At 43.3% G+C, this 21,059-nt stretch overlaps 1 protein-coding gene across 2 annotated transcripts in view; it reads right to left on the bottom strand.

Annotated features, from left to right (window-relative positions):
- The window catches only part of tsnaxip1 (translin-associated factor X interacting protein 1), an 87,004-nt gene that overhangs the window by 27,164 nt on the left and 38,781 nt on the right, over nt 1–21,059 (bottom strand). For both annotated transcript variants that reach the window (XM_078544194.1, XM_078544195.1), the window contains 2 exons: nt 20,035–20,204; nt 4,979–5,111 (listed from right to left, as the gene is read on the bottom strand). In XM_078544194.1, the coding sequence (XP_078400320.1) occupies nt 4,979–5,111; nt 20,035–20,204 (303 nt within the window). The remainder of the gene's footprint in view (nt 1–4,978; nt 5,112–20,034; nt 20,205–21,059) is intronic.

A 21,059-nucleotide genomic window follows, 5' to 3' on the forward strand; every position in this document is an offset into this window, starting at 1 on the left:
TCCAGTAAGGTGGGATCAGTGCATTTGTACACAACATATATGAGTCCCCTCAAAGTGATTAGACAAGGGTACTCATCCCTGCATTTGGCCAAGCTGTAGTGATTTTACATGGAAAACTTTTGTAGAATAATGTCATATGATTCAAATGGACCTATATCCCGCTTCAACCTCAAGTACTTGCTCTGGCTGTGGCTATTAAGGTCATAATTGCCTGTAACTTCCATGCCAAGACTAATTTCATGTTACAATAGGGACCATTAGCAACATTAGCCAAACTACTGCACAAACAAATAAACTAAATTGCACATGAATCCTTTGCTAAGGCAAATAATTTCACCTTCTTCTTCTTGGACAACTGGTGGGTTCATAACAGGGCACCCCAATTTTAAAGTGTGGCAGAAGTAGTATAATTGACCTGCATAACCATCTGTGCTTTCCTACACAATGACACCACCTATGTCAAAAGATAAGACTGAATACCAAATGAAGAATTCCACTTTCTCAGCATACTGCTTACCTGTGACCAGCAGAACTGCACAATGCAAATGAACCCTGGAGTTGACATTCTGTCTTCATTTTAAGGCAGTCTACCCAGTCAGTACTCTTTGACCCAGAAAGGCAGGTCTTTGGATGGTTTCTGAGAGACCAGAGTTGTTCTCCGTAGTTATGGCGGATGATAACTACAGTTTTCTGGATCATGAAATGAACACCACCAATTAGGTCCATTTCTGTCCCTTTGCAAAGGCTACAGAGAATGAAGGCCACCTTGGAGACAATGGGATTAGCAAGAGGAGCAGTAGCAATGACCCAAAGGGCATGCAGACAAGAATCCTGTTGTGGTATGCATCTAGGGGTAGCAGCACACCACTGTAGTATAAGGGTGTTCAGCAGTGCAAGGGTTAATATGGGACTAGAGAACAGTACCAACAATGGTATGATGTAGACACAGAGTAATAGACTGGTGTAGAAGACTCTGGAAAGAGCCAGCATGGAGATGGCACCATGCATGGCAGTACCTTAGATATGTAGATAGTTAAGGGTTAACAATAAATGTTTTATGTCCAGACCTCTTAGTGAGGCACCAAACAACCTTTACAACATGGTAGTAGTGAAGGATGACCCTGGAATCCCAGAGAAGCTGGAGATGGGACCCAGATTCTCAAAGCATGATAAGTTAAAGAAACTGAAGCCTGGCCTGAGAGAAGTCACCTAAATCGAAGACACAGTTAGAGATTGCCTAAATAAAAAGCTCCATTGCAGAAATGGAGGTTGAAGGACTCCACCAGGGCATGTGGAGGTCCATTGCCAGACCTGATCGAAGGCAGAGTCAAGGAACCTGGTCAGATCAACAAAACAAAAACGGATGAGCAAAATTCAAAAAAGGAAAAAAAAGGCTGAAAAAAAAAGAATCCACTGTGAAATGAAGAAAAGCCAGACCTGAGTGAAGGCAGAGTTAAGAGACAGTCAAATCACAAGAAGTATGAGAAAAATACAGTAAAAAAAAGCTGGGACATTACCTTTTAAAATAGCTAGCCATCAGGATCAGCACATCCTGGGCACAGCTGAAAGAAAGCTGCAGCGATGGGTCCACGGCTGGCACCAAAACATGAGGTGGCCAAGCTGAATTATAAAAACGTTTTTAAAAACAGAAGGCAGAGAAAAAGAAATTGCCTTCCAGCACATTTTTCCGCTTTCAAATCCAAACAGAGGGCCAAAACTACTATTTTAAAGGTTTCCTGTGCAGTTAATAGGTTTTAAAAGAGAAAATAAAATCAGACCTGTCAGCGCAATGCGAGCCCGCAAAACTGACAAAGCGCAAGAAGCACAGAGAAAGGAAAAGAAATGGCAGCTGCAGAGCAATCTTGAAGAGAAAAAAAATTAAAGAGGTACTCACAAATTATAAAAAATGGCTATGGATAGAAAATTAAAATTTTGGCTAAGGCAAAGGCTAAACCAGACCCAGGATTGCGAGTCTTGAGAAGAACATTTTTAGATTATAGGAGTACATCAGGGTTCAGATGAAATCAGAAAAATTGCAAGTTAATAAGCTGGTATGCTTGTTTGATGTATATGTGGATGAAGTAAACAAAACAAGATATAATTTAATCCTCAACCACATTTGGTGAGATATTAAAAGCTTTTGACAAGTATCTTAAACTCCATGTTGTGGAGAGCGCAGACATTAAAAGAAAATCTAGAACACCCCTAAAAAAGCACTGAAAGAGACAGGAAACCCCAGAGTGAGGGAGACAGGAGACCCCAGAGCGAGGGATGCAGTAGACCCCAGGCCGAGGGAGACAATACCTAAGCAAACAACAGGATGGCCGCAGACCATGTCAGTGCAATGAAGTGCACAAGTTAAAGAGTTTAGTGCAGAAGAAAGGAGAGGCTGAGAAGCAGCCAAAAGGCTTAAAATTGCTGACAGTACCCAAACTGCAACAACAGATGACATGGTGAAGCGAGCAGGTGGCTGTGAATGAAGGAAAGCTATCCGAGGTACCCCAAAAGGAACAAAACCTTCAAAAAGGAAAATAAGCTATTCCACAGGAAAATGTTTGTATCAAAGCTGAACTGGAAGATTTGAAGTGCAAGATTCAAGCTGAATATATACCTTGAAAACACTCGATAAACTGAAGTCTTCAATGAAGCGAGCTGTTTGAGATCTGAACAGACAAATTTCAGAGGCAAGCAGGAAATAATGACCCTCAATTCCACAGTTAGCAAATCAAAGCGGGAGTTGGGAAAACGCAACCAACTGTACAGCCAGGCACAACAGCAGGCAGAAAAAGGCACTCAAAGAAGTTGGGGCCCTGAAAGACTCTTTGCAGAATCAATATGTAGTCATGGAAAAACATGAGGAACTAAAAAAGATGGTGAATACTACTTCAGCAAAAGCAGTGTTAGAGCTAACAGCAGTCACAAAGTAATGCACTAATAGCAGAAGTAAAACAGAAAATGAGAACAGAGAACACTGAAATGCTGTTCACAGGAAATAGAACAATTGAAGAACGTGAAAGATGAGACAGTATGGAAGAGCAAATCTAGACTTTAAAAGCAGATAAGGAAAATTCGAAGAAACAGAGTGACGATCTAATGAATGAATTTAAAGAATCTAAGGAGTAGTCAGTGACCATGGAAGAAAGACTCCGAAGGAAACTGAATGCCCAGGTGAAATTGTTAAGTGTGTACAAGGATTTCGTAGATAACTCTTAAGCAAAGACAACTGAACTCACCAGTGTAGTTGCTGAGCTGAATTAAAAGATCCATAAGCTTGCAAAGGGATTGGAAAATAAAAGAGTAAACAAATATTTGGCTGAAATTGTGCAATGAGTGGAAATGAAGTTTGAAATGTCAATGTCCAGGAAGAAAATGGCGGACCCTAAGGAAAAAGAAAATCTGAGTCCATTCTAGAAATGAACAGAAAGAACTTTCCCATGGTGTCCCAACAAAGCAGACACATTGTCAATAAAGAGAGATGCAACTTGAAGGAGCACAAAAAACGAATCAAATGGACACAACCAAGTATTGGAAACACAGAGTACTACAATTTCAATGCCAAACTGCCAAAAGTCAACCCAAAGCAATTGGGACCACCATTCCTCCAAACATGACAGACTGCTCAATTGGAGAGCTGGTGAAGACACAATGGGCCGAATGGCCTCCTTCTGCATCTTAACAATTCTGTGATACTGAGGAAGATTTGTCAAGCCTTAAGACCATCTGAATTTATAAAGCCAGAGACTTGAGTGGGGGAGAACAAGTAGCAAGTAAAGATTGTACTGTAAATAGTTATACTTTGTTTGAAGGGGGAAAGTTTTTTTTAACAAAGAAAGGGGGATGTTGTAGTCTGCCTTTAAGGGATAGCAGGATGCCATTGTAGTATAAGGGTGTTCAGTAGAGCAAGGGTTAATATGGAATACATACAGAAAATGCTGGAAATATGCAGCAGGTCTGTCAGCAGCTGTGGAGAGAGAAACAGAGTTGCATTTTGAGTCTGTATGACTCTTCTTCAGGATTAATGTGGGACTAGAAAACAGTACTACCCATGGTATGATGTAGAGAGTCACATGATAATAGACCGATGTAGAAGAGTCTGGAAAGAGCCAGCATGGGGGCAGCACCATGCATGACAGTACCTTGGATATGTACATAGTTATGGGTTAACAACAAACAGTTTATGTTCAACCATACAAGCCTCCAGACCTCTTAGTGAGGCACCAAACAACCTTTACAACAAATCCATTGCTAATTGCAAGACACATTTTGTATCAGTCTGAAATGGAAGATCATCTTTTGACTACCACATAGGAGCAGTTCTGCCTACATCTTCTCCTCCCATAATTTACAGAGCTTCTCTGTGCATTATATCACCACAGTTCCTATTCATGCTATCTGATGAAAACAATTTCCAAATCTTGCATTCAAAAATACTTGCATGTACAGCAACTTGAGTGTAACAATTATAATTTAAATGCAAACTCCATGTGTGTGTGTGCGTTCGTGCGCGCGCACTGTAATTCTTACCACTGTCATTCCCCATTGGTGCAGGTGCCTGGCATGTGAAATTTTAAGGCTAGGCTTTAGCTTCTCCTAGGTGCTGTCTGAATGGAAGGTATGTATGCAGTGCAACAAAACTCTGCTTCACTATAAATCTCTTTTTGTGAATGCCTGTCTTTTAATCTGTGGTAGGCTTTTAAAACCTGCTGAATCTTTGAACCAGAGATTTCTCGGTAGCTGAGGTTTACCCCGAACATTTTAATTAAGGAATTTATAGTGACATGAGCTAGTTCACCTCGAGTGGGCATGAATTGCACTCGATCCCAATTCTGTTTGGAATTTTGCCCCACCTAAATTTCTTTGATGGATTATTAGAAAAATGGTGGCAACAACATGTTAAAACAATGTTCTTTCACCCATGAAACCTAAGTCTGAATCCAGTCCAAACTGATGGGATGAGTTGGTATCGTTTACTATTTACCTGCCATCTTAGTTTTGAATACTTCAACTTCTGCGCTCAGCTTGTCTCGTTGAAGAGTAATATGCTCGTTAACTTCTAACAGAGTGGTGTACTCCTGTTTCATCTGAAAATACTGCTTCTGGAGACTTTCATTCTAAAAGAATAAATACATTTGTATATAAAGAGCTGATAAAACTAACATTTCATCATTTTTTGTGCTGATGAACTCAGAAAACAGAAAAAAAGTCCCTTTTTGAGGAATTACAGAATTCAAGGAGCTGAGAATTCATCCAATGCATAACATACCTTAGGCGTTTGAATGGTTGCTGCCAATAAGGCTGTTTTAAAAATATACCAGGAGCTTTTGAGTTAGAAATGTAATTGCTAATGACCATTCCATGCATCAAAGAATACAGCTAGCCAGTTCATTGTATTTTCTCAGTTTTTATCATCTCCAACAGTGCCACCTGACACCATGCAATTTTTTTTTGTTAGCACTGTAAATAAGAATTTGACTTTGAGCTAGGCAGTCTATACTGCTTCAATCATTCTCTCATGCTGTACAATAGAGTCCAGGCAACCATACGCTAACCCTTCGTCTAATGAATGCTCTGTTGCAGTTTTCAACATGTTTGGGTTTTCCCCTCACTTGGTTCTGCATTAGATGGTTTTCTGTCAAATGGTTTGTGTTCTCTATCAACAAAGCATCTGACGAAAATGTTCTTCCACAGTTGTAATGTGGGGTTATTATTTACCATTCGCTCCACTGGATTTGAGGAGTGGAATATGTGAAACATTATCATAAGCCTCTGCCCTCTGTGTATAGGAAAGAAAGGAAAGAAAGAATTTACAGCATATAGGTTTGTCCCTGGATAGATCCCGTAGGTGGGCCCAACTCCCTCTCCAAACTACCCCATTTTACCTCAAATTAAAGGTAAGTTTAAAACATAATCATCTTATAAAGTCCAGCGGTCATAACATCTCCCCCCTAAAAATTATATAACACTAAAGCACTATCAAAATATAACATTGTAACCTTTTAACCACTGTTTGTAATATACGGTACCGGTAATATTTTTTCCTCCCTTGTCACATATCACCTTTAACCATTCCGTCTTGGCCACATTAAAAGGCTTGAAGCATCACACTCAATCTCATGTGACAATTATGATTCAAAGTCCAGTTTTCATGAGTTCTTAGAGTTCCAACTCTCTTGAAAATGTGAGTTCACTTTACTACTGGTGGCTTCACCCTCCTTCACTCGCTGCAGAAGATTTCCTTTCTTATTTTGCGTAGTCTTCACAGATTTTCCATGTCCTTGGTTAGAAAATTGTATACTTGATTTGATCTGGTTAATTTTGTCATGAACAACATTGTCATCAGTGTTGACCTTTTAACAAAGTCTTTGAACCAGTGTGTTCAGGTTTTAGCTCCTGATCTTCATTCTCTTCCATGTCTGCAGGTTTTTTAATGTCCAAGTCTGTGAAGAAAGTATCAAGCAGCCAGTCATTCAAATTGTCCTCATCCTGTTTAAATTCGGGTTCACTTTTATCTTTCAGTTTGTTTTCAAGATTTAGTCCTCTAGTGTTCTTCTCCAGGAAAGGCAGGTCTAACACTACATCCTGTTGTGCAAGCAGTTTGTTCCTCTGTCATGTAAAATATTCTTTAGTTGCTTTAGAACTTTGTTAAGGTTATGCCGATGATCAGACAAAAAAAGCTTGATACTCCTTCCTAATCAGTTCACAAATTCTTTAAAATTATCTTTGCTTCTCATCTCCCCATTCAGCTCATACTTTGTCTAGTTTGTTTCTAGTTATTATTCTGACTGTTGTGAGCCTTGGCCAGACCCCCAAGTTGTTGGTGAGATGGGTGGGGGCCAATAATAGACAAAGTTTGAGATTCAAGACACTTGCTAACAGAATAAAGCCACAAGATTCCACGGGTTTTGAACAAACAAAAATAAACTTTACTATACAATCTAAGAAAGATAAATCAATTTACAATATCTATCTTATACTCTAACATTCAGGGTAAATATGAGGCACATGTGAATTAACAGGAAAACTGTGGTCCGACACACCACGCTACACAATAATGACAGATGCGACCAAAACAGATTCCATGGATTTCTCAACAACCCACCCAGACATTAGTCACACTGTGAATTAACCGATCTCACTGAAACTCTGTCTCTCTCATGAGGGTTTCCAATCTTCAACTTTGAAGATCTCTCCTTAAAATTCTCTCCAAAAATCACTCCAACTCTGATAGCTTCAACGATAGCCCACCTCACAGGGCTTCAATCTCGCCTTCTAAGATTCCCAAGTACACTCAAACATCAACTTACAAGCACAATTTCAGCTGTTGGGCCGAGCCAACCAGAACAGTACTGCTCCAAACAGCCCTCTTCAATTACCAGGGCTTCCCCTGAGCTCTCTTTATTTAAAGTCTACTCCTATCAGTCCTTTCTCTAACTTGGAACCTGTTTCTCTGCTCCTCTCTAATTGGGCTTAACTGGGACCTGTTTCTGTCTCCGTCTTTGTGCCTTACTTGGGACTTCCTTTTGGGACCTCTCACTGTTCCCCTTCCTTGTCCCTCTCTCTGAGACACTTCTTGACTATTGGGTTGTGCACCTGGTCACCTGATTCAGGTTTTTCGCGCTCATCTTCTTTTTTCTCTATGCGCACGAGAACATAAAGATGCAGAAGTGTGCATGTGTTCCCGGCCTGTGCGGGAAGTCTGAAGGCTGTTGGGACTTGGAGTTCCTGGCCTCTGAACTCAGCAAGGTAAGTATAATTTTTCATAACACTGAGTTTTAATTTACGTTCAACAACATGCATTCTTCCCTCCAGCTCTGCGATATCAGTATTGGTTGTGGCAATGCCATTCTCTTTCAAAGCACTTGTTTCTTTATTTCATAGTAGTTTTGAGTGCTATTGCTATCTGCTTTGTCACCTCTTGTTCAGGTTCTGCCTGCATTTTTAATTCAGACAGCTTTCATTTGTTTCCAGCTTCCATTAACTCTTTGTTGTAATATTAGCAGTTTGAGCTTTTGATTCTTTGGACACATTTTTAGATGAAACCGTAATTTCCACAGCATTGTAGAAAGCCATGGATTTTTCTACATCACTTGATTTCTCTTTTCAATTTGAACAACTTCACCAGGCTTTTCTGGAACCACTGGAAATGGCAATTCCTTATGCCCAGCCAGGTCATTTCCTCATATAAAATCAATACCTTTAATAGGTAAATTAGGCACAAACTCCACAATTACAAGACCTGAAATTAAACCACATTTTGTGTTTCCACAACTTCATCTTTCTCACGAGAGTTTCCAATCTCCACATTGAAGATCTCACTTTCAAATTCACTCCAAAGGTCACTCCCACTCAGACATCTTCAACAATGTCTCACTTTGCGGGGTTTCAATCTCGCCTTCTGAGATTCTTTTCCCTGGATCTCAGAGTACACTCAAGCCTCATCTACCAAACACAATTTCAGATCTTTGGCCCTGCTAAGCAGAGCACCGCTGCTCCTAAGGGGTTCCTTTGGTCCAAAAACCCGCAACATGGAGGCACCAACCTTTGGCTGCCTTCTAAGATCTTCAGGGCTCCTCTCAGGCCCACGTGCACTTAAAGTCTGCTCCCTGCAGCTCTCTCTTGAATTTGAACCTTATTACTCTGTTCCTTTCCTTAACTCCACTTAATGGGACCTCTTCCTGTCCCTACCTCATCCCTTACCTGGGACTACCTTTTGAGTCTTTTCACTGTCCCTCTCCCTGGTTTGGGACCTTCTCCCTGTCCCCCTCCCATGCCTTGCTCCCTGGGACACCTACAAAATGATGGCACTCTGTATCAGGTTATCTGGCCTGCCTTTTCGCACTGTTCTATTTCTTTTCTTCTGTGCAGGTGCGCAGGATCTGTGCCCTGGCCTAATGAGCAGAAAAAAGGTAGCACTGCACATGTGCAGCCATTTCCCAGCTGGCATATGCGCAGGAGGCCCGAGGTTCATCAAACTGGAGTTCCTGACCTACAAACTAAAGAAGGTAACTATTTGAGTTTCTAAACACCTTTCCCCTTGGAAGAAATAAAGCTTCACTACTCTGGAGGTTTCTTTATAATGCCTTTAAACCTTATTTACAAAAACTTATCATAAACTTCTAACAGATAGCTTATTACAAACTATACAGATAAACTTTTCACCTTGTTCCTCAATTAGACATATTGTATTATACAATTACAAAGCTTTAACCAAAATAAAAGCCAATACGTGTATAAATTCTGCTAATCATATTTGTTACATCATAGAATTATCATAACTTAGAATCTGCCTGTTTCCTTACACCCTTTCTTTGAACTCTGAATAGAACACCAACAATGATATGGTTTTTGACCACAATCTTTTCATGGCCAACCAAAGGTATTGGAGATAAGTTTTCTTTCACAATATCTTGACCAGCTGGGTATTTCTATTTTGTACCAGGGTTTTCACCTTACCGGTGTGACTGCAATCCAATACTCTGGTAGTCTTCCCCTCTTCAGATATGGATGCATAATATTCATGCTATGTGAAAAAAATAAGTTTTGCATGGGTTTCTCTTTTTAACAGAAGAACATGGAGTTTTTCTTATTCTTCTTCTCCGTTGATGGAAACATGCATTCAATGGGTCCTTTACATTTTCAACGGACACTGTGTAAGTCTGACTGGCAACCAACTTCAAAATTATCTTCCTCACTTATTTTTTCCATAATAGATTTTCCCTTTTCATTGTATCGATCAAAACCAGATGAATAAACTTGCACTAGGGGACTTTTCCTCTCTTTACTCAAGTAATTTTCTAGTTTATCCAAGAGAAGTGCTTCTACACACGTTCATATTCTTCTCATTGACATTACAAAAATGGAGTCTTCATTTCCACTTCTTTCACAATTTCAACCAAGTGTCTGTTTACTCTCTTCTTTTCCAAGCTTGTTAATCATTTCATTCAGCTCAGTAATTATTCTGGTGATTTCAGTTGTCTTTGTTTCAAAGTCATTTGTGGAACCCTTATACAAGGTTAATAACTTCACATGGGCATTCAGTTCATTTCAGAACCTTTCTTCCATGGTTACTGGCTGCTCTTTAGACTTCTTCAATTCACTTGTTAGATCAAAAACAGAATTACCTGGAAAAACTCAGCAGGTCTGGCAGCATCGGGGGAGAAGAAAAGAGTTGATGTTTCAAGTCCTCATGACTCTTCAACAGAACTTGTTAGATTGTCAATTTGTTTCTTTGAATTTTCCTTATCTACTTTTAAAGTCTGGATTTGCCCTCCCATACCACACATCTCATCTTTCATATTCTCCAGATTGCATCAAAGTTCAAGAATCTCATTTCTCTTTTCACAATGAAGTTTTTCACAATGACAGTTCATCAGACTTGGGTTTCAATTCTGCATTCAGCCAACTATTCACCAATACTTCTTTTTCCTGTGACTGACACTCAAGTGTTCTCACCAGTTCTTGTTTTTCATTCACAAACTCATCACTTGTGTGTTGAAACTGGTTCTCTATACTAATCAGTTTTTCCTTCAATTGTTCATTATCGGCAATAAGCTTCTCATGTCTGGCCAAAGTTATTTTTAGAAATTTGGTAAGATCAGCATGATCAAGCGCTTGCTGCAATCCAGTCATCGCCTTGTTACTGTCTCCGCTAGCCAAATCATTACCCTATAACCTACCCCTTCCACAGGTAACAATTCCTAGGAACAATTCCCACTGTAACAATTCCGTTTACTAAGTCACTTCATAAATTGACCTTACATAATGGAACTGGTTCATAAATCCCATTAATATCCCCTATTTATACTTCTTCCTTCAAACTATCCAGAACACAAATTGCATCATCAGCCACCATCAATGACTGATCTGCCCCAGTATCTCTCCAATATTAATTTGTTTACTTGCTTGTTTGGAGGAGTAAGGGAACACTTCTCCCTTCGAGACAAAACATCTAGAACCTCAAGTTAAAAGCAAAAAACTGCAGATGCTGTAAATCTAAAACAAAAACAAAAATACCTGGAAAAACTCAGCAGGTCTGGCAGCATCTGTGGAGAGGAGCACAGTTAACGTTTCGAGTCCGTATGACTCTTCTACAGAACTAAGGAAAAATAGAAAAGAGGTGAAATATAAGCTGGTTTAAGGGGGGGGCGGGTGGGGCAAGAAGAACTGGATAGAGGGCCAGTGATAGGTGGAGATAACCAAAAGATGTCACAGACAAAAGGGCAAAGAGGTGTTGAAGCTGGTGATATTATCTAAAGAAATGTGCTAATTAAGGGTAGAAAGCAGGACGAGCAAGGAACAGATAGCCCTAGTGGGGGTGGGGTGGGGTGAAGGAATCGAAAAAGACTAAAAGATAGAGATAAAACAATGGATGGAAATACATTTAAAAACAATGGAAATAGGTGGGAAAAGAAAAATCTATATAAATTATTGGAAAAAACAAAAAGGAGGGGGAAAATCGGAAAGGGGGTGGGGATGGAGGAGAGAGTTCATGATCTAAAATTGTTGAACTCAATATTCAGTCCGGAAGGCTGTAAAGTGCCAAGTCGGAAGATGAGGTGCTGTTCCTCCAGTTTGCGTTGAGCTTCACTGGAACAATGCAGCCAGCCAAGGACGGACATGTGGGCATGAGAACAGGGTGGAGTGTTGAAATGGCAAGCGACAGGGAGGTCTGGGTAATGCTTGCGGACAGACCGAAGGTGTTCTGCAAAGCGGTCACCCAGTCTGCGTTTGGTCTCTCCAATGTAGAGGAAACCGCATTGGGAGCAACGAATGCAGTAGACTAAGTTGAGGGAAGTGAAATGCTGCTTCACTTGAAAGAAGTGTTTGGGCGCTTGGACGGTGAGGAGAGGGGAAGTAAAGGGGCAGGTGTTGCACCTTCTTCGGCTGCTTGGGAAGGGGGTTGAGGTGTAGGGGGTGATGAAGGAGTGGACCAGGGTGTCCCGGAGGGAACGATCCCTGCGGAATGTCGCCGGGGTGGAGTGAAGGGAAAATGTGTTTGGTGGTGGCATCATGCTGGAGTTGGCGGAAATGGCGGAGGATGATCCGTTGATTGCGGAGGCTGGTGGGGTGATAAGTGAGGACAAGGGGGACCCTATCATGTTTCTGGGAGGGAGAAGAAGGTGTGAGGGCGGATGCGCGGGAGATGGGCCGGACACGGTTGAGGGCCATGTCAACGACCATGGGTGGAAAACCTCTGTTAAGGAAGAAGGAGGACATGTCAGAGGAACTGTTTTTGAAAGTGGAATAATCAGAACAGATGCGACAGAGGCGAAGGAACTGAGAGAATGGGATGGAGTCCGTTCAGGAAGCAGGGTGTGAGGAGCAGTAGTCGAGGTAGCTGTGGGAGTCGGGAGGCTTGTAATGGATATTGGTGGACAGTCTATCACCAGAAATTGAGACAGAGAGGTCAAGGAAGGGAATGGAAGTGTCAGAGATGGACCATGTGAAAATGATGGAGGGGTGGAAATTGGAAGCAAAATTCAAAAATTTTTCCAGTTCCAGACAAGAGCATGAAGTAGCACCGAAGTAATCATCGATGTACCGGAGAAAAAGTTGTGGAAGGGGGCCGGAGTAGGACTGGAACAAGGAATGTTTCACATACCCCATAAAGAGACAGGCATAGCTGGGGCCCATGCGGGTACCCATAGCCACACCTTTTATTTGGAGGAAGTGAGAGGAGTTTAAGGAGAAATTGTTCAGTGTGAGAACAAGTTCAGCCAGACGGAAGAGAGTAGTGGTAGATGGGGATTGTTCGAGCCTCTATTCAAGGAAGAAGCAGAGAGCCGGTGGGGGATGGAAGTATAGAGGGATTGGACGTCCATGGTGAAGAGTAGGTGGTTGGGGCCAGGGAATTGGAAATTGTTGATATGATGTAGGGTGTCAGAGCAATCACGGATGTGGTGGGAAGGGACTGGACAAGGGGAGAGAGAATGGAGTCAAGATAGCAAGAAATGAGTTCCGTGGGGCAGGAACAGGCTGACACAATGGGTCTGCCGGGACAGTCCTGTTTGTGGATTTTGGGGAGAAGGTAGAAGCGGGCCTTCCGAGGTTGGGAGACTATCAGGTTGGAAGCTGTGGAAGGAAGATCTCCAGAGGAAATGAGGTCAGTAACAGTCCTGGAAACAATGGCTTGATGTTCAGTGGTGGGGTCATGGTCCAGGGAGAGGTAGGAGGAAGTGTCTGCGAGTTGATGCTCAGCCTCTGCGAGGTAGAGGTCAGTGCGCCAGACAACAACAGCACCACCCTTGTCAGCGGGTTTGATGACAATGTCAGGGTTGGACCTGAGAGAACTGAGTGCAGCAAGTTCAGAGAGAGACAGGTTAGAGTGGGTGAGAGGAGCACAGAAATTGAGACGACTAATGTCACGCCGACAGTTCTCAATGAAAAGATCAAGAGAAGGTAAGAATCCAGAGGGAGGGGTCCAGGTGGAGGGAGAATATTGGAGGTGGCTAAAAGGATCCGTTGAACAGGGAGAGGACTCCTGCCCAAAGAAGTGAGCACGGAGACGAAGGCGGCGGAAGAAGAGTTCAGCATCATGCCGAGCCCGAAATTCATTGAGATGAGGGTGTAAGGGTATGAAACTAAGTCCTTTGCTGAGCACTGAACGTTCAGCGTCAGAGAGGGGAAGGTCAGGGGGTATGGTGAATACACGGCCGGGGCTGGGATTGGAAGATGGGATGGGGTCAGAGGGACAGGCAGGGGTGGAGGGTCCTGGATGGGTGTTGGTGTCGATGAGTTGTTGGAGTTTGCGTTCCTTTGCACCTGAAAGAAAGAGACAAAGTTTCTTGTTGAGGCGTCGGATGAGATGAAGAATAAAATGAAACTGGAGGCACGCGCAGCTTTGAAAAAGGGTGCCGCGGTACTGCTGGAGGGAGAGGTCGAGTGTGTTCATATGGCGGCGCATGGCACTGAGTGTGGATCTTAGAATGCGATGAGAACAGCAGTCCGAGGGGCGTTGTATGTCCCGGAGATACCTGTAATCCTGGGTGGGTTCGAAACATGAGGGATGGAACTTCAGTTGAAATCCACGTGGGGTAAGTTGGAGACGGACACAGTCACTGAGGAAGGAAATATGGTTGTGAAAGCGGGTTTTAGTAAACAGTAGTATTTAGTAAATGGAAAGCAATGAAGGTGAACAAGGCAAAAGAGAGCTTCGAAAATCCTGACGGAGAGAAGGGCAAAACTTCTTCAAGGTAGGCAACTTGCTGAGTTTTTCCAGGTATTTTTGTTTTTGTTTTAGATTTCCAGCATCCGCAGTTTTTTGCTTTTATCTTAGTGTTTAATTGACTGCCATTTCTCTTCAAGGAATGCCTACCTTGAAGAAGTATTGCTCTTCTTTCCGTCAGGATTTTCGTATCTCTCTTCTGCCTTGTTCACCTTCATTGCTTTCCATTTCTCTCCTGGTGTTTGACAAGGTGTTTACTAAAACCCGCTTTCACAGCCATATTTTCTTCCTCAGTGACTGTCTCTGTCTCCGACTTACCCCACGTGGATTTCAACTGAATTTCCATCCCTCATGTTTCGAACCCACCCAGGATTACAGGTACCTTCGGGACATACAACGCTCCTCGGACTGCTGTTCTCGTCACATTCTGAGATCCACACTCAGTGCCATGCGCCGCCATATGAACACACTCGACCTCTCCCTCCAGCAGCACCGCCGCACCCTTTTTCAAAGCTGCGCATGCCCCCAGTTTCATTTTATTCTTCATCTCATCCGACGCCTCAAAAAGAAACTTTGTCTAAAAACAAAAAACTGTGGATGCTGGAAATCCAAAACAAAAACAGAAACAGAAATACCTGGAAAAACTCAGCAGGTCTGGCAGCATCAGCGGAGAAGAGCATAGTTGACGTTTCGAGTCCTCATGAAGGGTCATGAGGACTCGAAATGTCAACTGTGCTCTTCTCCACTGATGCTGCCTGACCTGCTGAGTTTTTCCAGGTATTTCTGTTTCTGTTTTTGCTTAAGAAACTTTGTCTCTTTCTTTCAGGTGCAAAGGAACGCAAGCTCCAACAACTCATTGACACCAACACCCATCCAGGACCCTCCACCCCTGCCTGTCCCTCTGTCCCCAACCCATCTTCCAATCCCAGCCCCGGCCGTGTATTCACCATACCCCCTGAACTTCTCCTCTCCGACGCTGAACGTTCAGTGCTCAGCAAAGGACTTAGTTTCGTACCCTTACGCCCTCATCTCAATGAATTTCGGGCTCGACACGAGGCTGAACTCCTCTTCCGCCGCCTTTGTCTCTGTGCTCACTTCTTTGGGCAGGAGTCCTCTCCCCGTTCAACGGATCCTTTTAGCCACCTCCAATATTCTCCCTCCACCTGGACCCCTCCCTCTGGATTCTTACCTTCTCTTGACCTTTTCATTGAGAACTGTTGGCGTGACATTAGTCGTCTCAATTTCTCTGCTCCTCTCACCCACTCTAACCTGTCTCTCTTTAAACTTGCTCTCTCCGTTCTCTCAGGTCCAACCCTGACATTGTCATCAAACCCGCTGACAAGGGTGGTGCTGTTGTTGTCTGGCGCACTGACCTCTACCTCGCAGAGGCTGAGCATCAACTTGCAGACACTTCCTCCTACCTCTCCCTGGACCATGACCCCACCACTGAACATCAAGCCATTGTTTCCAGGACTGTTACTGACCTCATCTCCTCTGGAGATCTTCCTTCCATAGCTTCCAACCTGATAGTCTCCCAACCTCGGACGGCCTGCTTCTACCTCCTACTCAAAATCCACAAACAGGACTGTCCCGGCAGACCGATCGTGTCAGCCTGTTCCTGCCCCACGGAACTCATTTCTTGCTATCTTGACTCCATTCTCTCTCCCCTTGTCCAGTCCCTTCCCACCTACATCCGTGATTCCTCTGACACCCTACATCATATCAATAATTTCCAGTTCCCTGGCCCCAACCGCCTCCTCTTCACCATGGACGTCCAATCCCTCTACACCTCCATCCCGTACCAGGATGGCCTGATGGCTCTCCGCTTCTTCCTCGAACAGAGGCCCGAACAATTCCCATCCACCACTACTCGCCTCCGTCTGGCTGAACTTGTTCTCACACTGAATAATTTCTCCTTAAACTCCTCTCACTTCCTCCAAATAAAAGGTGTGGCTATGGGTACCCGCATGGGCCCCAGCTATGCCTGTCTCTTTATGGGGTATATGGAACATTCCTTGTTCCAGTCTTACTCCGGCCCCCTTCCACAACTTTTTCTCCGGTACATTGATGATCACTTCGGTGCTACTTCATGCTCTTGTCTGGAACTGGAAAAATTGATTAATTTTGCTTCCAATTCCCACCCCTCCATCATTTTCACATGGTCCATCTCTGACACTTCCCTTCCGTTCCTTGACCTGTCTGTCTCAATTTCTGGTGATAGACTGTCCACCAATATCCATTACAAACCTACCGACTCCCACAGCTACCTCGACTACAGCTCTTCACACCCTGCTTCCTGTAAGGACTCCATCCCATTCTCTCAGTTCCTTCACCTCTGTCGCATCTGTTCTGATGATGCCATTTTCAAAAACAGTTCCTCTGACATGTCTTCCTTCTTCCTTAACAGAGGTTTTCCACCCACGGTCGTTGACAGGGCCCTCAAACGTGTCCGGCCCATTTCCCGCGCATCCGCCCTCACACCTTCTTCTCCCTCCCAGAAACATGATAGTGTCCCCCTTGTCCTCACTTATCACCCCACCAGCCTCCGCATTCAAAGGATCATCCTCCGCCATTTCTGCCAACTCCAACATGATGCCACCACCAAACACATCTTCCCTTCACCCCACCCCGGCGACATTCCGCAGGGATCGTTCCCTCCGGGACACCCTGGTCCACTCCTCCATCATCCCCTACACCTCAACCCCCTCCCACGGCACCTTCCCATGCAGCCGCAGAAGATGAAACATTTGCCCCTTTACTTCTCCTCTCCTCACTGTCCAAGCGCCCAAACATTTCTTTCAAGTGAAGCAGCATTTCACTTGCACTTCCCTCAACTTAGTCTACTGCATTCATTGCTCCCAATGCGGTTTCCTCTACATTGGAGAGACCAAACGCAGACTGGGTGACCGCTTTGCAGAACACCTTCGGTCTGTCTGCAAGCATGACCCAGACCTCCCTGTCGCTTGCCATTTCAACACTCCACCCTGTTCTCATGCCCACATGTCCGTCCTTGGCTTGCTGCATTGTTCCAGTGAAGCTCAACGCAAACTGGAGGAATAGCACCTCATCTTCTGACTAGGCACTTTACAGCTTTCCGGACTGAATGTTGAGTTCAACAATTTTAGAACATGAGCTCCCTCCTCTATCCCCACCCCCTTTCCGATTTTCCCCCTCCTTTTTGTTTTTTCCAATAATTTATATAGATTTTTCTTTTCCCACCTATTTCCATTATTTTTAAATGTATTTCCATCCATTGTTTTATCTCTATCTTTTAGCCTTTTTCGATTCCTTCACCCCACCCCACCCCCACTAGGGCTATCTGTACCTTGCTTGTCCTGCTTTCTACCCTTAATTAGCACATTCCTTAGATAATATCACCACCTTCAACACCTCTTTGCCCTTTTGTCTGTGACATGTTTTGGTTATCTCCACCTATCACTGGCCCTCTATCCAGCTCTTCTTGTCCCACCCCCCCCCTAAACCAGCTTATATTTCACCTCTTTTCTATTTTTCCTTAGTTTTGTTGAAGAGTCATACGGACTCAAAACGTTAACTGTGCTCCTCTCCGCAGATGTTGCCAGACCTGCTGAGTTTTTCCAGGTATTTTTGTTTTTGTTTTAGAACCTCAACTATCCTGGTTCCATTTAGCAGTAGTCAAGGAAGAATTCTCTTGATTATCCTGAGCCATATCCTCCTTTCTAGTTGGTCCTAAGGGAATGCATTTCACCTGTTGGGGGGCTCTTTTGATCAGTAAAGGGATGAAGGCAACCCCACCCCTTTCAAGCCCAAGGCCTGAGCCGGTAACCTGCTAGACTTTTCTCTCCCACCCCCGCCACCCCCGCCCAATCCATGATCTCCTACCGCTGACCTCAAAATTGAGGCACATCGACCTCAAAATCTCGAAGCCCAATGTCTTGCCTTCCCCCATAAAATTGAGGACAGGTCAAAAACGGGTGGGAAGGTGGCAGGAAGGCCACGTAGAGAATTTCACAACCACGCTGCCCATTTAAAACTTGCTGGCGGGTGCCCATAAAGCTCTGCCCCATGGTTCTCCAGAGGGCTTTCCTTCCAATTACACATACTTCTTCCAGATCAAAGTAAACTCGCGCAGTCCCAATTATGGTTGCCTTTTTACACAATACGTGGAACATTTTTAGTTCCGGTAAAGCACAGACCTCCGTTCTGACTCCATTTCTTTGTTACAGAGATTTTATGTTGCTGTTGATGTTACTTCCTATTACTGCTCTTGTTCTGATCATTGACTGTGATTACCATTTTCGCTAGGCATAATCTTATTTGTTCAGAAACATTTTGCCTAAAATATTTGCATATCTTTCTCTTTCAGATGTCGTCTTACTTGCTGTGTATTTCTGTTTTTCTATTTTAAAAAAACTAAAATGTGATTTTGTTGGAAAATTGTTAATAACAGAGAAAACAAGTTTTTTTTCAGTTCTTTTCTGGAAAATGGCTTTCATTTGTTTGGGGCTGGATTTTACAGGGCACCATGGTCCCCAGGGCCCCACCTAAGAAGTCAGTGGGGAGCCCATCTAGGCAAAGCAAAGTTGTCCTGCTGTCATTTAACGGTCAATTCACCATTAATAGACTGGAAGCGGGATTTCCATTCCTCATGGACATGATGTCCTACCTCAGAGAGCTGCCAGCCAATTGGACTACAGGAAGTCCCCAGTGGAGATCAGCGCTGAAGATGGACACCAAGGTAAGTGGGGTGGGGGGGTAGATTATTCTGGGGTCAGGCAGGCTGGCTGGCAGTGGAGGGGGGCTCCGATGGGCACAGGGGACCCGCAAAAGAGGTTCCACCTGCCTTGCCCAACACCAGCCTGCGCAGCTAAAGCTGCTGGGCTTCCCAAATGCTGGCCTAGACAGCGACGCCCACCAGCTGGCACTGGTTCATTGGAGGGTAGGCAGGAAAGCAGAGTTGAGGCGACAATCAGATCAGCCACGTTCCTATTAAGTGGTGGGGCAAGCTCAAGTCTCCAAAGTAGCCTCCTCCAGCTCCTATTTTGTATGTTCCTGTGTGTGTATAGGTACCCGCAGGATCCTCAATGATAAAACTGACTAGAAAATGCAGTGTGGGGAATGACAGGTGAGAATAGCATCAGGTTTCACCTTGAGGCCTGTCGTATTTGCACAGCTCTCCTGATTAATCTCACACACGAGGACACTCATGCCGCTAATAGGCACAGATTACACAGGCAATGAATGCTTTTTTAAATTCAAACACTAGAACAACGGACCAAGGTAAGAAAACTTCTGGTTTAATACAAAGCGTTGTTTTCATTTAAATAAGTTAGGCATGGGCCTAACCTGTGAAGTAAACAGTGGCGGCAATGGGAGGAGCCCCTTAATTGGCCACTTAAGGGTCTCAGTAGGCCCAAGCGTGGGCAAGCCACCTTATGGCTCCATCACCCCCCAACACTGTAAAATTTCATACAGGTAGGAGATGGGTTGGAGTGCAGCGGGAAGGCCATGCACCGGATTTTATGAGCTCCCCCAACGTCAAACCCGCCAGTGGGGAAGCATAAAATTCAACCCTTGAAAAAGTTTGAATTGAAATTACTTAAGAAAATTTAATGACATCCTACTAAAACCAAAAATGCCCTAATTTGGTTTTCAAAACCATTTTGTAGGTCTTCATAACTTGGTCCAGTTCCAAGTGAACATAAACCCCAAGCAAAAAAAAAAACACAACTCGGAAATTAACAACCAAACCAGGATCTGACATTTTGGAAGTACAGTGTTCATATGGTGCAAAGATTTTATGACACATAATCAAATACAGGATAAGACAGCACCATAGCGACTGTTTGCAGATTACATTTTAAATATGGCAAACATAAGCAAAAACATACCTTTTCAGTTAGCTCACTATAGTTTTTATCCAATGCCTCAAAATCCCTTCTGGGAATCACATCCCCATACTCTGCCTTCATTGCATTTAGCTCCATTTGCAATGCCTTGAGGTCCGCACGAGCCACCTTCAGTGCCAGTTTCAGCTTTACTGTGTCCTCAACTGCTTCAGCTTTCAAAAAGAAAATAAATACAATCTGCTTAAAGGAGATGGTCTTACTGGAGCATGCACAAAGTTAACATATTTCATACCTATCAAAATCAAACCAGGAGTATACATACTCAAGATTTTACAAGTACTTCTTCAAACAAAATTAGTCAGGTAGTAAAGTGAAACCATTGATCAGTATTTGCAGATAACACTGGCCACATTTGCAAGACAATTTTTTCTGCCCACTACTTTAACTGAGATGTTAACCAGTTTATGTTAAACAGATTAATCATACATTAAAATATCCAATAAGTGGGTTTTTGCTAATATTGCCAACAATAATTCCCAGGCTTTTATCATTTTTGGTTGGGTCAAACCAATTCTATACTAAAGAATAAGTTGAGATATGCATTGAAATTTGACACTACATGGCGTCTATTCTTCCTAAATTGTACTGTGGATAAAACATCTACATGAAATTAATTTTTTTTAAAGTTTGCAGTGAGTCAGCAAAGTGAATATGTAACACAAAGCAAGAAACACATTATAATAGTGAGTTAATCAATAATCTGTAAAATTAATGTATTTTAGTAATCATTCTTCACAATCAAAGGTATCATGTTAGTTCAATTAGACACCCATCATATTGTTCAAGTATCCCATTCAAGCAACCATAAAATCTACACTCGCCAATATGGGATTTTTTGCCCATCACAGTACACCCTCACCTCTCCTCTTCTGTCCCTATTTAGATACATTTACTGCCCAGGTTCCAATCAGCAGAGCCAAGCTTTCAAGGCTTCAATGGATAGTGGTGCATTTAACCAGCTAAAACCGTGTAGTTTACACACCAGAAATTTCACTTTTTTTGTTCCT

This window comes from Cetorhinus maximus, chromosome 6 (genome assembly GCF_964194155.1).
Source record: "Cetorhinus maximus chromosome 6, sCetMax3.hap1.1, whole genome shotgun sequence".
NCBI lineage: Eukaryota > Metazoa > Chordata > Chondrichthyes > Lamniformes > Cetorhinidae > Cetorhinus > Cetorhinus maximus.